This window comes from Pistacia vera, unplaced genomic scaffold (assembly GCF_008641045.1).
Source record: "Pistacia vera cultivar Batoury unplaced genomic scaffold, PisVer_v2 Contig264, whole genome shotgun sequence".
Taxonomy (NCBI): domain Eukaryota; kingdom Viridiplantae; phylum Streptophyta; class Magnoliopsida; order Sapindales; family Anacardiaceae; genus Pistacia; species Pistacia vera.
Window position 1 is genome coordinate 439,239 of NW_022196073.1, and position 17,392 is coordinate 456,630.

The 17,392-nt window shown below is 34.8% G+C and overlaps 4 protein-coding genes across 6 annotated transcripts; 2 read left to right on the forward strand and 2 right to left on the reverse strand.

The window, feature by feature from the left end:
• Positions 1-231: 231 nt before the first annotated feature.
• Positions 232-3,384, forward strand: LOC116132976. Its single transcript, XM_031418650.1, has 6 exons — positions 232-839; positions 1,624-1,947; positions 2,036-2,081; positions 2,230-2,509; positions 2,670-2,748; positions 2,989-3,384. Exons 1-6 carry the CDS (start codon positions 501-503, stop codon positions 3,175-3,177), a joined length of 1,257 nt encoding a protein of 418 aa, XP_031274510.1. The 5' UTR covers positions 232-500; the 3' UTR covers positions 3,178-3,384.
• Positions 3,385-3,949: 565 nt separating this feature from the next.
• Positions 3,950-5,301, forward strand: LOC116132964 (transmembrane emp24 domain-containing protein p24beta2). The gene is made up of 4 exons (XM_031418632.1): positions 3,950-4,150; positions 4,400-4,586; positions 4,663-4,770; positions 5,037-5,301. Exons 1-4 carry the CDS (start codon positions 3,950-3,952, stop codon positions 5,168-5,170), a joined length of 630 nt encoding a protein of 209 aa, XP_031274492.1. The 3' UTR covers positions 5,171-5,301.
• Positions 5,302-5,385: 84 nt separating this feature from the next.
• Positions 5,386-7,896, reverse strand: LOC116132965 (protein NOI4). 2 transcript variants are annotated; one of them, XM_031418634.1, is made up of 3 exons: positions 7,776-7,896; positions 6,789-6,971; positions 5,386-5,795 (listed from the first exon to the last, which is right to left on the reverse strand). In XM_031418634.1, the coding sequence occupies exons 1-3, from the start codon at positions 7,779-7,781 to the stop codon at positions 5,751-5,753; spliced, it is 234 nt and encodes a 77-aa protein (XP_031274494.1). In that variant the 5' UTR covers positions 7,782-7,896; the 3' UTR covers positions 5,386-5,750. The 2 variants fall into 2 exon arrangements, with proteins under 2 accessions (XP_031274494.1, XP_031274493.1); XM_031418633.1 differs by lacking the exon at positions 5,386-5,795 and adding an exon at positions 5,933-6,034.
• Positions 7,897-8,889: 993 nt separating this feature from the next.
• Positions 8,890-13,351, reverse strand: LOC116132956 (acetyl-CoA acetyltransferase, cytosolic 1). Of its 2 annotated transcripts, XM_031418623.1 has the most exons (15): positions 13,298-13,351; positions 12,634-12,697; positions 12,277-12,375; positions 11,988-12,161; positions 11,788-11,893; positions 11,575-11,713; positions 11,308-11,385; positions 11,161-11,226; positions 10,929-11,014; positions 10,464-10,563; positions 10,195-10,305; positions 10,067-10,108; positions 9,776-9,862; positions 9,593-9,696; positions 8,890-9,205 (listed from the first exon to the last, which is right to left on the reverse strand). In XM_031418623.1, exons 2-14 carry the CDS (start codon positions 12,674-12,676, stop codon positions 9,607-9,609), a joined length of 1,221 nt encoding a protein of 406 aa, XP_031274483.1. In that variant the 5' UTR covers positions 12,677-12,697; positions 13,298-13,351; the 3' UTR covers positions 8,890-9,205; positions 9,593-9,606. The 2 variants fall into 2 exon arrangements, with proteins under 2 accessions (XP_031274483.1, XP_031274484.1); XM_031418624.1 differs by lacking the exon at positions 12,634-12,697 and having other exon boundaries at positions 13,298-13,340.
• Positions 13,352-17,392: the final 4,041 nt, after the last annotated feature.

Sequence of the window (17,392 nt, forward strand, 5' to 3'; positions counted from 1 at the left end):
TTCTCATTCTCTCTCTTCTCCGATCCTTGCTGTGATTATCATTCTGAATGGCGCTCAGAAATTGTTTCTCTAACTTTGGTTAGTGTTAATTTCATGGTGGTTTCAGAAAAATTTGAAAGGGTTTGATCACATGGAGTTGTCTGATGCGTGAGCTAAAAAAAAAGTTGTTTGTTGTTGTACCCTTGAGTCAGAATAAAGTTGTTTACTTTCCAAAACCAAACCCCTCTCCTTGCTCTATTAACTCTTCTCTCAATCACAACTACATCTAATAAAAAAATTCAAAACCGGTTAACCGAACCAATTAGTCAGCTCGGTTAGTAACCGGTTTAAGCATAAAACCGGTCCGACTGGTTTCACTAACTTGACCGACTTATAAGCTTAGAGGAACACTCTCTCCGTACTCTGATTTCTGAACTGTAAAGACACCCACGTTTCATAACACCCATCCAGCAAGTACGATAAAAGCACATTTCTTGCTTTCACACGCTAAGGTTTCGACAATGTCGATTCCAGTGGATTCGTTGCCACCTGCGGACAATGAACTGGAGTTCCGTTCGTACGCGGACGACGCCTGGTACAGTGCGCAATTGCTCCTTGACCGTGACGGTGAGAAGTTGACCGTCAGGTTGCTTAACTTCCCCCCTGAAAATGAAGAAACCTTTTCTGCGAGCAAGTTCAAAAGCTTGCAAAAGTTGGAGGAGTTTGAGGGCAGGTTCCGTCCGGTTTCCGTACAGCTACAAGACAGTGAATGCTCCGAGGTCGTCGCCGGCTTGCGTGTCTGCGCCTCTCACGCCTTTAATGACAACGATTTCCGCTTCTTCGACGCCGTTGTGGAAAATGTCCGTAACGATTCTTTCTTTCTGTGCATTGTGTTTGTGATTATAAATATGTGACCTCTTATTTATTTATTTATTTTTGTCAAAGCATGGCTGTGTTTGGAGATTTTAGTTTTTAATTTTTCTTAAAGTGGAAGATTTCTAGTTTTGATTCTGAGGAGACTTTCATGCTGCCGAACGTAGCCTCAGTATTTTCAATAGTTTTGAGGTAGCTTTTGAGTATATGAGATTCGACTTTGTTTGGTTCATCACTGTATTGTTTGTTTTGGGTTTAACATTGTTGTTTATGTTTGTGGTTTTAATGTTGTATTTTGTATTAAAAAATGTGATTCTCTTGGATTGTCCCAACGAAAAGGAGTTTGGTTGGGACGATTTTTCCAAGAATTGGTGTATGCCTGTGCGGTATTCTTTGGTAAAAGGCGAAAGAATGGTTTGATTATGTTTGGTTCGTTCTCTTGGATTGTCCTGACAATGGAAAAGAGACTGGGATGATTTTTCCAAAACTTGGTGTATGCCACTGTGTGGTATTCTTTGGTAAAAGGGCGAAAGAATGGTTCGCTCTGTGTTCACTTCATGGTGTTTCTTACACCAGCACCAGTTTTAAACATGAGTTTTGCATTTATTTCATCATTGTAATGTGATGTTTGGTTTCTTACAGTGGCTCCAATTTCAAAACTTGAGTTTGCCACGCAGTTAGGAGATTTGTGGGAATACTATTTGAATTTAGAGTAGATTTATGTTTAGATGCTTCTGTTCCCCCTTTTCTAAATATTTTAGTTTCTTGCAGGTGATACATAGAAAACATTCTTTTGCTAGTGGGGAAGAAGAGTGTTTGTGCCGTTTCATACTTTGTTGGAAGCATGGTCCAAATGCTGGTACATTAATGGAGAAGAAGGTCGAAAACATATGCATTGTCCAGTCTAATGTAGAACTGAATCCCCATGTGGCTTCTTTTGCAAAGAGAGCAAGGGAGAGAATTGGGGGTGCTGATCATAAACATATTTCAGCTTCTAATGGTGATTCTGCCACTTGCAAGAGTAGTGCTGGCTGTAGAGAAAACAGTAGCTCTATTGTCAAGCAGAAGTCAACTTTTGACCAATGTTTAATGCGGGTAAGTTATTTTGTATATGGTGGTCTAGAATTGCCCCTGTAAAATTTGCTCTTTGGAGCAACAATTGACACTGTATTTGCTTTTGCAGGGTAAATGTGCCAAACAATCTATAAGTAGCATTTCGTTATGTGAAGGTTTGTCCTTGTTCTTTAAAGACTCAACTCGAGCTCTATTTCCAAGTTCTTTTGGCTCCTAAATTATTAGCTACCTGCACTTACTTTCGTACACTGTAATGCAACAGCAGTCAAGCTTTAATATCTTTGGGTTTTCCATGTTTGTCAGGGAATACTGGTGATCTCCAAGATATAGATATAGAAATAGGAGGAGATGGCTATCACTATATCATATTTCTTGAGAATTTGGAGAAAGAAATATCCCCTTCAACAGTCATTGAGTTCATTCATCAACAAACGAGAATCACACCCCAAGCTTATATTTTTCCAAGTTTGCTATCAGAGTTGTCTACTCGAGGTGCTATTATGTTAGATTCTAAGAAGAATCTTGAGGAGTTATCTAATTTTTTGAGTAATCCAGATCAAATCATCGTATCCTCAAAAGGAAGGTATGTTATGCCATTGAAGTATAATGCATGATTTTGATATTATGTACTAGCTTTCTTTTAATGAATATTTCAGCAACTAAAGTTACCTTTGAGAACCATTTACAACCTGGTGTACTTGGCATTTCAGATCCATATCTTTCCTCCCTTTTCTTTTGTGCAGGCCATGGGTGGTAAATAAGAATTTTTCGAGACATGATGCATTTAGGGCGTCAATAGGGACTTTCATGCTTAATTCTCAGGTAACTTGTTACTTTCATTTTGGATGACTGGGGACGGAAGATCTTACTCTAGGATGTTGTTGCATTGCATACATCTCTTGATAATGAATTTGGCCTTTACAACTCTCCCCTACAAGCTCCTTAGAGAAACAATGATAAAACAGTGTCCTCGCAAATTTTATTTTTCATAACATGCAAACTTCATTTTGGCTGAGTATAGACTCGTCATTTCTTAATATGAATTTGCGCTGCATGTTGCAGAAAAAATTAAAGAAGACAAATGGCGTGGTTAGGCATGAATTAAAGGTTGTTTGTTGTGGCACTGAGGAGTATAGGAGAGCAAAGGAGTTGAGGGATTTATTCATGGAGTTCAGCTGTCATCAAGAGCGACTATTCAAGAGGCTAGCTTTTGAGGAAAGAAAGATCTTGCACCCATCCCCTACAGTGTAGATGCTGTGAGTGGTGTTACACAAATGTAAATGTACTTCACTTACTGGGAAGTGGGAACTTTTGACTGACCTGACTTGTACCTGCAAAATCAATTGTTCAGAAGAAGCATATACTTAGTAATATAAATACAATGTATAAAACACAATCATTAATCTAGTGATATCCAAAGTTAGATGCTTGAGTTTATGTGATCATCTGTGTTACATTCATTATGACATTGAAAGTTCAAGTAGAAACTAGCATTTTCATAAATTCTTCGGTTTTTTAAGTGGTTTTAAAACGGTAATGCAAGGGAAGCCATCAATAAGATACTGATTATGGTGAATATCTTTGGAATTGGGATAGCCAATCCACCAAGATAACCAAGACGTATTCTTTCATAACCTATTCCTGCCAAGAAGAAAAGTGCACCGCTAATAAACCCATTAGAAGTTATTTATAAAATGGCTCCGTTGAGTCCCGTACTTTGTGATATGTATTGAAGATTCGTCGCTAAGGGAAAAAAAATGGCATTTTGAAGATTTAAAATCAGATTCTCAATTAATGAAACAAAGACTAAGGTAGAGGAAAAAAAAACGACGGCGTATACGTATGAAAGCAGAACTTACGTGGTCAAACATAGTAACTGAAATAGAATCCTAGGAGGACACAAAGAGTGAAATGTTAGTTGCCGAGATAACCTCGTACCACCTCTCTCCATCTCTCTTTCAATTAATAAACAAGCATAAAGATTAAGAATATGATTTAGATAATCAGAGGTTGATCGTTTAATATGGAGTTGAAACATGTTATTATTATTATTGTTGTTGTTGTAAGTAGGGTGGGAATAACAGAAGGAATAAGATTTGAGATAGACAGACAAGAATGTCCGTCTCACAATGTTGAATATGAAGGAGACACTCTTCATCTCTCTTTCGTTGTTATCAAGTCTGATACTCCTTGGCATATCACTGACGATGGTGTTGATCTCGTGGTATTTCTTTCTTCCTCTTTTTCTATCTTTTTAATTTACTCTCATCTTAATTACCAGTGTTGTTTAAATCAGTCCTCTGTTCAATTCACTGCAACATCATGAACATATATTCTCCTAATTAGCAATCTGTTCATCTTATGATTTTGGTCACTTGTAATTTTTTATTTTTTATTTTTTTTATTATGTTATAAAACATATTTTCTCACTTCAAAATCTATTGATTACACTCCACTTTGGTGAGATTATCAGATTAAGGGACCTTCAGGAGATCAAATTCATGAAATTCGAGACAAGATCAGTGGAAAATATGAGTTTGTGGTACGCAAGAGAGGAGTTTACCGCTTTTGCTTTACCAACAAGTCGCCTTATCATGAAACTATTGATTTTGATGTTCATGTTGCTCACTTTGCATTTTATGATCAACATGCCAAAGATGGTGAGACATATTTTATTAATTTTCAGACGTTATTATCCACTAAAGAACGGTAAATTATTCTTTTGAATGTTTACAGAACATTTTTCACCATTGCTAGAGCAGATAGCTCGGTTGGGGGAAGCCCTTCATAATATTCAATTTGAACAACACTGGTTAGATGCTCAGACTGATCGCCAGGCAATAGGTAACATTATTTAATTTGAACATCTAAAATTTCCATGCCATTAATCCAATTTGTGAATCTCTAAATGCTAGCTAAGAATTAACATGGTTGAGGATTTCCACGCATATATATAAATCTGTATTTAAGTAGAGCCTTAGCTCAACTTTAATGCCCTTGCAAGCATGAGTTCCATTCTTTTTTTTTTTTTTTTAAAAAAAAAGCTAGTTGGTGGGTTAATCCAGCAAAGGGATTCATTGAACATGGGATCTAAATTGGGTGCATTGCAGTGAACGAAAACATGAGCAACAGAGCACTTCAAAAGGCGATGCTTGAATCAGCTTTTCTCATTGGGGCTAGTGTCCTCCAAGCCTTCCTTCTGAAACACCTGTTCGATCGGAAACGTGGAATATCAAGAGTTTAAGTCTAAGATCATTTATAGTAAGATTACAAGCTCAAATGTTGCTTTGACTCTTCATTAACCTTTCCGTATGGGAAAAGTCTTTTGTGACTTGGGTTGGGCATTATCTTATCGAGAATGTTGATTTATAGACAAAAGTCATCTACCCAAGCTTTATATTCTACCTAAAATTTCATTATTGAATTGAACTCGACTTACTGTTTAATCGACAAGATAGAAACTCACCCTGACTGGAAAACCAAATAAATCTGGGGCTGAAACTAATTGATAAGTCAGCACACTTTCACACAAAGAAAAACAAACCCACTTGAAACAATATAGAGTACAAATACAATTAACAGTGTCAATTCGTGAAATATTGAAAACAATAACTTACCGCTATTACATAAACATAAAAACATTGTTCTTTCATCATATTCTTCCCTAAAATCACATCATCACCAAAACTTAAAGTCACAACAAACAGACTCACTCCAGCAAGACCCATCATAGCTCCTGAAAGCAGCTCCAGTCTTCTGGATCATATGTAATTTATAGATGTATAATGCTTTTCTTATGAAGCTCTCACAAGATAAGAGCTTCCTCATGATTCTGCATGGGCAGCTTGCATACAGCAAAACCATTTTTTCTGCATATCAACAAATTTGAAAACATCACATCAAAAAATTGTTAACATGTGAATTTTAGATCACAATATTTAATGTATGCACTTTCTCAGTTAAAAATGGGGACGATACCAATATATAGTGACTAATACGTTACTTTTAGGTGTTCATCATCTATTGCCAATTCTTAGAAATGGAGGCAAAAATCAATTAATGGAATATCAGTCAATGTCACCGACAGTTCTTCACTTAAATGAGGCCCCTTAAGATGGGAGAATAAAACATAGGTGTTATGTTGTAGAAGCAAACAAATTATGGTAGAAAAAACATTCAAAGTGATATTGCATCTTAAAAGCCAAGCCATCGCAGTACATGATATGAATACTTTCTATAACTCTATAGCAATACACAGTATAAGTAGGGTGGCTCTTGGTCTGACACATAGTCTGATGTCATATTAATTTCAAGCCACATCAATTTGTATGTAAACTATTTTTCTGTATAAAGATCTCTAACAGCAAAACAATGGTAGTCATCTGAAGTAAGAGGTGGCCTTGGTTGAGGAAACAGGGGAAATCAATTTAAGGAGGATTGGTGTATGCGAGAAAAAAAAAGTGAGCACACAGTACTGTGAAGTGAAATTTTCTTTTTCTAGATGATAAACAAAAACCAGGATATGTCCTAACATGGCCACAACCCTAGTACAAAAATGAAGAAACATAAAGGGTGAATGATGAGAAATACTGTATCATAAGCTATAAATGGAAAAAATGAAGGCTAACCTGGATGAAAAAGTAAACCAACATGGAGTATGATTACACATTGAAGTTGGAAGGGGGAAAAAAACGAAAAAAGAAACAGAAATTTCTAGAATTTGATTGAATTGCTGCAACAAAGTATTAAGTTTAATGAAATCTCAATAGTGATTTGGAAGCACTAGACACCCTATCATTTGTGAAAATCCTAACTGGAAAAACAACTAATTAAGGCATAAGCATGGTCAAATAGAAACTTACAGATTGAGGCTTTCCAAGAACAGTCCCGTGTTTAAATTGAGTATCATCTTTTGCAGGTGATTCAGGCTTCCCACCCGTCTTTTTCTCATTTCTAGCCTTGTTGAAAATAACCGTGAATCCCTCAGCTGATGCTGGGTCATTAACATCCCATTCACCAAACTTTGGCAATGGTTGACCTTTTTCCTGCAGATATCATGAGGGGTCAGACATCTAAGAGGAAACTTGCAACAAGTGGAAAATTATTACGAATAATGCAATCTCCATGTGTCCATAAGCCCAATAAAACGGCAATTATAATACATATAACCACATACGACTACGATGACATGTGATTATAATGTAGAAATTATGTTGCTAAAATCCAACCCGAATCCTCAAGAACGAGAACAAAATTTTTCTCAACGAGCACAACTGAAATTTCTTTATCTACTAGAAGAGAAAGCCATTATAATACATTAACAGAAATTAAAGTAGCACTGGATGAAAGCAGTAACACACCACACAAGCATAAACTGATAAACACAATCTATCAATAAATAAGGGGTTAAAGAGCAAATAGTATAGATAAAATCATATTATAAGAAAACCAAACAAACAAAATAAGAGGGAAATAACATTCAAAATGGGTATTATAATTCATGAAAATTCAAAACTATTAGGCAACAGACCTCTCATAAAGTTTTAAAAGTCATCATTAATCTCCCATAAAGTTTCATAAGTTTTATCAAAAATTTCCAAATCTTACGGAAATCCTCAAAATTCAGAAGAAATCACAAATATCAAACACCTGAACAATAAGAAACCATAAATCTTTACATATACTCAATACGAAACCCCGGCAAAATTGTCAACTTGACCAAAGCCAACACATCTACAACACGCTGAACATATGTGTTTAATTTTAATTTCAAAGACCAAAAAATAGAAGAAAAGTGAAAAATTCATCACCAAAAAGTGAAAAAGAAAAAAAAAGACTTAAGAGCTTACAGCCATGAACGATTGTTGTAGAGGAGAGATTTGAGAAGAAGTGGGAAGTCGTTTTCGATGGTGGTCAGTTGCGTTCTAATAAGGTGGTGTTGTGTTGTGTTGATAAAGAAGAGCGAAGGAGAAGAGGAAAAAGAAAAAAAAAAAAAAAAGTGAAGTGGGCCAAATGGGCCCAAAGACAAGAAATGTTGGGATGGGGGTGTGAGGACCCACCAAAGTTGAACGACTTAAAACGGTGTTTGTGTTTGCTTCCATTAATTCCAGCTATGCATTTAACCACTATTCACTAATCACACCATTCAGGGAGCTTCCATCTCCTACTACCTGCCACACCATCCTATCACTCGTGTTCACAGTATTACCATGCGACCATGTTTTTAGTAATTTAAAGCACTAAAACATCAGTTAGACTTAGAAGTTATCTAAAATATAGTGGAAATTATACATCACTAAAACATCGTTATTTGTTAGTGGATTGTTTGTTGTATTAATAGTATAATATAACTGCTGCTATAGAAATAGAATTATAACTAATAATATAACGTAGTGTGGGTGACATATTACACTCTCGTTTGTTTGACAGAGCTTATATAACAACATTTGGTTTAATTCAGTTAGTTCATGTAGTCCAAGAAATTACAATCACCACCACTACTTTTGGTTATTTTGAGATAGCTGATGTAATCGATCACGGCTGGCATACCGCAAGGCATATTTAGGAAATCTTAAAAAGGGTAAAAAAGAAAAAATGATTCTTGCCCTTATGGAGCCAGTGCACCAAACACGAATTGACATTCGCAATCAACAAGAGTGACTTGTGAGGGACCCCAACAAGTCTTTATTTCTATCAGCTACAGTAACTTCAATGGTTCTACGAGACTGGAGTCACTATTTAAGAGCATCTTATAACGTCATAATCCATAAATACAAAAATAGATTGGTGACTTAGTTTGGAACGTCTATTTGATTGGTATCACAATTCACAGGACATTCACAAGCAACTGTTTAGGGAGTTAAAGCAGTAGATAATTTATTTATGCAACAGGTCTAAATTGTGGTTGACCTCTTATGTTGAATAGAAATATACAAGGCAAATATAAAATTTCAATTTGCTTCATGCTGGTCAATTTGCAGCAGAACTGATCAATCTTATATAATTCCTCTCAATTGTTTCCGCAAACAAATTCTTGGCTCTATGGTGATAATCAAATCTCATACCATCTACGGAACTTGTATACACGAGTAGGGAAGAAAGAGAAGAGAGAGAGAAAGCAGCAATGGAAAATTATTATCTCCCTACAGCTTAATACAAATTCAGTTTTATTGGAGAAGGAAGCAAAAATGAAAAAGAAGCGGAGATAAAATTGCACAACAATCTAACTGTGATGACCGCAGATTCATCCCACAGAAGAAGACCCATGCTCATTTCTATCCTGAACCACAGACAAGTAAGAGTCATGTCTCAGACAAAGAGATAATGCACAGAGTTCAAAAACATTAATACCCCACAAAAAATACCAATCTTTTAAGCAGCCGAAATCTTTGAGAAAAGGCGCAGAGTGATCCCATGAATGGAAGAAAGAGTTGTTATCTTGGGTAATTACACTTAATTTTCATATAAAATATGCTCCACATACTTGCAAGTTAAAGAAAGCACATCTGTTGCTAATATAGTTATTGATGCCTGGGTTTATTATTGTATTTTCTCTCGTAAAAAAATAAAAAAGGAATCTCCTTGGCAAAAAGCACAGCCTAATTATGTTTATAAGTAATATTTATATGCTCATCTAAATTGGAAATGTATTATGCATGACACTTACCTAACATAAAGCGCTCACACAAGCTCTAAAACAAGTGCTGATGCACCACCTCCTCCATTGCAAACACCACCAACACCATATTTCCCATTTTTCTGCCTCAATACCTACAAGTATTCATTGATGAAGACCACAGAACGCAAAAAATCGAACATAATAATAGAGTAAATATTGTAAATAACATACCCCCAAAAGTGTGACCAAGATTCGAGCTCCACTGCATCCCAAAGGATGTCCCAAGGATACAGCTCCACCATGAACATTAACCTTATCCTGTCAAAAAAATAAGAAAAGATCTTCACTAAAAAGAAAAGACAATTTTCGGAATATTAGAGTAGATGCTTAATGTTCTGACCGTAGGTGTTTATACGTCAAAACATAAACACATTCAATTAAAAAAAATAAGCAAATGCTTGCATATACACTTGCACAGGGAAACAAACACACACAGAGATGTGAATAAGTTAGAGAACTCACTGGATTAAGTCCAAGCAATTTCTGGTTTGCAAGGGCCACAACCTTCGAACAACAATGAAATAATTTAAGATCAGCAAGCTCAGAAGCTTGACAGGGAAACAATGTTAATATCATGCATAAAATCTTACAGCAAAGGCTTCATTTATTTCATAATAATCAACTTGAGAAGCATCCAAGCTAGCATTTGAAATAGCTTTTGGTATTGCAAGGGCTGGAGCAGTTGTGAAGATCTCTGGTGCCTGCAAAATAATATCATATGAGCATCAAGTCATGAAAAGTAAAAATAATAAAAAGTTAATATAAATTATGTGAAATATAGTCACTTTCCACTTAATAGTATTATAGTCTACTAGTCATTCTAATAACTCCTTTAGATTTACATCAGTATGCAAAGTACCTGAGCAGCATCAGCATATCCTGTGATCTTTGCAATCACTTGGAGACCAAGTTTAAGTGCCATCTCTCCGCTCACTAAAACTAATGCCGCAGCCCCATCACTGTCAATAAGAGCAGTTTCACTTTTAGTAGAAGGTAGGTTTCAAGCCCTTGTACGATAGGCATAAACCCAAAATGTGAGCCACTCCATACACTACCATGGATTAAGATGCTGAACCAGTAATAAAGGTATTTTCTGCTTATTCAAATTAAGTATTTCACAAAGGCTTAAAAAAGATATAGCAGATTCTTAGTAGCTTTAGGTTACAGAGAATCAAACTGCAAACAAGACTCTAGCATAAAGAAGAAGCCACCATTTAAGTGGTTCCACTGTAATTATGGTTTAAATTTAAAAAACATGCTACAACTAATTAGATAAGTAAGATTTAGTTTAAAAAATAAATATGCAATGATAAAGGTAATGAACCTTATACTAGAGGCATTGCCAGCTGTAACTGTGCCTCCACTCTCCTTGAAACTTGGTCGGAGCTTCCTCAGTTTTGCAGCGTCAAACTGGAATAAGATAAAAGAAACATATGTAACATCATTAAACAGGATGTCAGATGTCATTAACTGATTTTGCATACTCATATGTTCATATTCCTTTAATAGGGAGGGAAAGAGAGAGAACAAAGCAAAATAGTTTCAGCACAAATTACCTTCCCTAAACCTTCATCTTTATCAACAATGGTTGATGGCTTTCCCCTTCCCCCAGAAACTTCAACCTGCATTCAACTGAATTCAGCATGCAAATATGCATAGGAAACCTACAGTAGCACCTATCTAATTTTAGTTAGATGTCTAACCGGAATGATTTCCCACGCAAAAGCGCCAGCATCTTGGGCAGCAATACCACGCTCAAAGCTCTGAACAGCAAAATTATCCTGCAGATAACACAAGGATATGAATTGGGCCAACTTCTAGACAGGCAAGATTAAAAGAAAATTTTGTAGAATGAGTTAAGCGAATTTAATCTAAGGATTATAAATTGCCATAAAAGAAACTTTATGAAGGTAATAAAAAGAAACTTTACGAACTGGTCCAGCTGGTAAACAATAGAAGTAATATTATACCTGATCCTCCCTTGTTATTGCATGTTGATCAGCACATATCTCAGCACAAGTTCCCATGCCACAATCATTATAAACATCCCATAATCCATCTTTTAGCATTCCATCAACAAGAGAATCATGTCCAAGTCGAGACCCTTTCCTGCATACAAATACCGAATCAGAAATCTCTGAGTCTCAAAATAAAAGAATGATGAATGATAGAGGGATACAAACCTTGCTTCTGCCAAGTATTTAGGTGCATTAGACATGTTTTCCATGCCACCTGCCACAACAACATCATTGATGCCCAACTGAATACTCTGTGCAGCAAGCATTGTAGCTGCAACAATAAGCACAAAAATGTCAATATCCTTGAATGCAATTACATTAAGAATAATGCATATAAAAGACTTTTTTAATGTTACAGTATGCACCTTTCATTCCAGATGCACAAACTTTGTTAACAGTAGTACAGACCACTGAACTAGGAATTCCTGCACCCAATGCGGCCTGTCTAGCAGGAGCCTGCCCTAGATTTGCGCTGAGAACATTGCCAAAGTAAACTTCTTGTACAAGACACGGATCAACATTTGCTCTATTAAGGGCAGCTGCAAGTTGATGAAAACAACAATCAGAAACAAATGAGCTGAAAGAAATGACCGAGAGAAAAAATGATTCAACTGAAAAGGGAAAAAGAAAGAAGAAGAAAGGCTATATTCTAACCTTCAATAGCAATAGATCCAAGCTTGGTAGCGGGCAAGGATGACAAGGAACCAAGAAATCCACCCATGGGTGTACGTGCAACCCCAACGATACAAACATCTGCACAAAATAAACCAAAAAGATTGAAAAAACCAGCAAGCATCTGAGCACTTTTAGATTTCTACCAGGCTTTAGACTTCATATTTCCATAATAAATATTAATCAGCCACATGATTTTAGAGCAAAAACAATACCTAATTCGAACATAAACCACTCAAAGAGGGAACAATCATTTTAATACAAATTACAGAGACTTCAACATAAAACCAATCATCCATGAATTATGTAGATTAATCAAAAACAAAATAAATACAACACCTCTAGGTTTTATCGAATCCGAAGATGCTGCTGCTGGAGCCATGTCAACTTAAATGAAAATCAGCTGCAATAATAATTTTTATTCACTTTCAGTGAGCACAATACATATGAGCCGTTAACATACATATATATATATATTATCTTATTCTGCAATTCATAGCAAAAGCATGAAGTCGCTTAAAAGATAAACAAATAACAAAACAAAGACAGGGTTACTTCTCCCTCACTTTTTTTTTTTTAAACAAACGAAGCACAAACAATTAGTAGTTTAGAAAATGGGAAAAAGAAAAACAAGAAGAAGAAGAAGAAATAAACTTTAGATCACGTCCAAACTAATCTGATAATTAATTATTACAAAATCTGAAAACATTAATTCCTAGTTTATATATACAGTAAAAGAATAGAAATAATCCTATATTTGTACCAACAAATGCGTCCATAACTAGCTACCAAACCTTCATTTGACGGCCGAGAAATGCAAGAAAATTGAAACTAAAACAAAAACTGAAGTTTTCTCGGCAACTAAACATAAACAAAATAAAAACAAAAACAGCAGAATCTAAGTTGAAAAAACAAGAAATTTGCATTTACAATACATTTTTTTGGTCTGGAGATTCTCGAAAAATAAAAAATATTCACAAAGGACGATGAAATTAAAATTTACCAGCGTTGTGTTGATTGCGAGATCAGGTCAAGAATTATGCTTGTGAGGGAGATGGTGAGTTGAAATTGAACTGGAGTGAGTACATATATATAGAGAGAAAAAGAACAGGAGGAACAGTATGAGCACGTGGCACACGCAGTTGCACATTTACTAGTTTGGCCTCTTAAATGAACTTTATTTACCGCCTCCACAAAGCAAACGTTAAAAAGAATGTTTGGTGCGGGGGAGATCTAAAACCGACTTTTAAAATTAAAATATCAAGAGAATATTGTTTAAATTTAAAATTAATATTTTCAAAATTAGCATATTATCTGTAGAAAAATGTTTAGCATTATATTGTGTGTTTTTTTCTTTAAATATAATTGGAATGAAGATAATTCTGAGTTAGAAAAGTTATTTCTAAAATTATACATGAAAAGTTCATTTATAAAATTATGTAAATTAAACATCATTATATTGAGTGGCCAAAATAATATTAATTTATTTTAAAAGTCACTTGTTAACTTAACAATTTTAGTAATTAGATTCAATGAATTGGAAATATATGACATTAAATGTGTAGTATTAATGGAAATGGAAATGTAAATATTATTTGAATTGAATTAAAAGGGTGTATTACAGATATAGCAAGTGACGATGTACATAAAAGTAAAAACAGAAAGGGCCAGCAAGAAGCAGCGGAATAGTGTTGTAAATTAATGGAAACGACAAACAAGACCCCAGATGTATAGACTATAGATACATTATTATTCTCTGGTGTGTCTTTTTTATAACCAAACCCGGCGATAACATCAATGTGCAGCACAAACCATTAAACCATTAAACTCCAATTCATGGCATCTTTCCTTCCCCTACCCTCTCTTTTTTTTTTTTTTTCAATGGGTTCAAATTAGTTTATACGCACTTTAACTAATTTAGTAAGTGGTTTCAAAATTTGAACCCAAAAATTTAAAAAAAAAAATCTCATTAATAATAAAGTCAACCAGTCAAGGTTCGTAGCATCTTTGTAATTCTACAGCAAATTATCACAATTCATTTTTAAGTATGGTAGTAGTTGGCTTGTTTTACTATTTCTTGGTTGTATTTCCGTTCAATTTGCACAAATTAAGTGGTACCTGATCCAACTCCCACCAACTTTTGGTTGGCGGATGATAGTTTTGTCAAATTAATTCTCATCCGTCAGCATTCATGATGTGACGTGTGGAATTTTTTAAATCTCCCTGTTTAAAGTCTGTCTAACATACGAGACAACAATTGTTCAGAGCCTTCGTTGACTTGAGTTTTCTTGATTATCACAGCCCACTGTTGTTTGTTTATTAAACTATTATGTATATTCAACTTACTTTTAGCAAACAATTATGGAGTTTCTCCTATTTTTGGATCTTTTAAAATAAATTGTTTTTATTACAATTATTGTGAATATAGTGCCCCTAAATACTGCACTATGGCATAGATTTATGTTAGTGAGATATTTTTGTAATTTTGTGGTGGTGAGAAAATGAGTTTTTAATTTTTATTTTCGATATAATGGTTGTAAACATTGAATCAATTATTGTTAATGTACAGTTGAGATGTGGATATAATTTAGAACATATTCGTTTAAAATAATGTTTAGTAATTCGTTGGTTGTAAAAATATTTGTTGGAAAGTTGGTTTTTTTTTTTTTGAATGAAATCCAAAGCACGACTCCCAAGTTTTTAAAATCCTAGGTTTTCAAGAGATTGTATGAATTCATGTGTATTTGAAATTATAATTTTATCATATGTATATTTTGATCAATAATATAAATTTATTAAATTCTAGTATTATTTATACCATGAATTCTAGATTTTGTGAGTGTTATTACTCCACCATCCACCGCCCACCCGTCTAAATATTTTTTTGTTTGCATATATAGTTTATTAGTTTTACATGTTCTTCACCTGTTGGTACTGTTACTTTATTGGGTACTGAACGAGTTGATTGGAACTAAACATTGTCCATGTGTACAAGTTTGTTAGGACCATACATCAGTATCTCACACTCACCAAGTGTGATACTTAAACCTAGAGGCTCTCCCGCATATCAAATCAGTCTTTAGGTTAGGCTCTTCCTTGGGTTTAAGTTCTAACATTGGTGCTCTTGTTGAGAGTTGGGTTGCGAAACGGGCTACCTATAGGCTAGATTAAGGTGCAGTATGCTCTCCTTGGGAGGGGGTGTTGCATCGAATAACTAATAGGTGAGTGAAGCCATCCAAAGAGGGAAAGGGCTATTGTCGGGTTAGTAGTGTCAATAGAGTGAAAGTTGTCCTGTCATTGACGTCGACTCTTGAAGGGGGATGTAATGTTAGGATCCCACATCGGGATCTCACACTCACCAAGTGTGGTATTTAAGCCTAGGGACTCTCCCACCTATCAGGTCGGTCTTTTGGGTTGGACTCTCCCTTGGGCTTGAGTTCTAACATTGGTGCTTTTCGTTGAGAGTTAGGCTGCGGAAAGGGCTACGTATAGGCTAGATTAAGGTGCAATGTGCATTGAATGACTGATAGGTGAGTGAAGCTGACCAAAGGGGAAAAGGGCTACCGTCGGGTCAGTGTTGATAGAGTGAAAGCTACCATGGACGTCGACTCTTGAAAGAGGGTGCAATGTTATGATTCCACATCGGGATCTCACACCCACTAGGTGTGGTATTTAAGCCTAAGGGTTCTCCCACCTATCAGGTCAGTCTTTTGGGTTGGGCTCTCCCTTGAGCTTGAATTCTAAAAAAGTTTCTATATTTTTCTATGTTGAAACTCTAATTTTTTTTTTTCCTTAAAATGATTCACATAAATAAAAAGGCTAATGCAGACGTGCTCATATTAGAATTTGATGAAATATGAATGTTATTATTGTAGTTAATTACTAAGATTATGTCAATCACCCTGAATCACTCAATCAATCTATTCATCGAAAGATTTCTCTTAGACATAACATTTTAGTTGTCTCTCTTGTCCTTTAAAAAAATCTCTCAAGTATACTCCGACTCTCTTCAATTATCTTTCTTGCCCTCTCAAAAATCTCTTTCAAGCATACTCCAACCTTTCAATTATCTCTTTTGCCCTCTCAAAAATATCTTTTAGACATGCTCAAACTCTCTTCAATTACCGCTCTTAGGGCATCTCCAATGATGCTCTTTATTTTAAATAGTATATTTCATATAAATAAAAAGCATTTTCATTAATTTTTAAATATAAAGAACAAAATTTTTATTCAAATCTAATACACTTTTTTAAATTTTAAGAGAGAGAATATGTTTTTTCAATAAAGAAACTTAATAGGAGAGATAAATAATAATAAAGAAACTTGTAATTTATTATTTAAAATTAGGATAGAGAGTGAAATTTGACTCTCTAGATGTGAAGAGTCAAACTTACTCTTTAATTTATATTTAAAGAATAAAAAGTCCGTTAGACTCTTATTTTTATAGATAAACTCTTTATAATAAAGAATTTGAGTCATATAAAAGATCATTTGAAGATGACGTTACCTTCTCAATTTGACACGATTCATTATGCCTCACTCGGAAAATCTATCCATTGAGATTGTATACTTCATCTTCCCATCAAAATGTTTACTTAAGTGGGCCGAAAGCCCAAACATGGACGACTATTATCCGTCTCCTCACCTATAACAACATGTTTTTTTTTTTTTTTAATATAAATATTCTTATTTCGATTAAATTGTTTAAATTCTTATTTCAAAAAATACAAGTTTATGATATAATAATGAAAGAATAAATCTTCATCAAGCATAAATAATAATAAACACATATCATAATGTTCTTAAAACTTAAATAATTTAACATAAGAAAATTCCTATCTCCTACTCTGTAAAACTATTAAATTAAGTTAATTAACAATGATTCTGAGATTTAATTTGATTAATGTATACTTATTTTCCATGAGTAAAGTGTTAGGGCCAAAAATCGTCTTGGGCTTGACGAGGCCCAATAACGAAATAAACATGTCATGACCCAAAGCAATCCCGATTGGGTCTACGCTTAAAATCACCTTGCGAACTATCCACTCTATGCGTTAAGCTATCCTATAAGTTAAGCTAATTTGGGTTTCAGCCCATT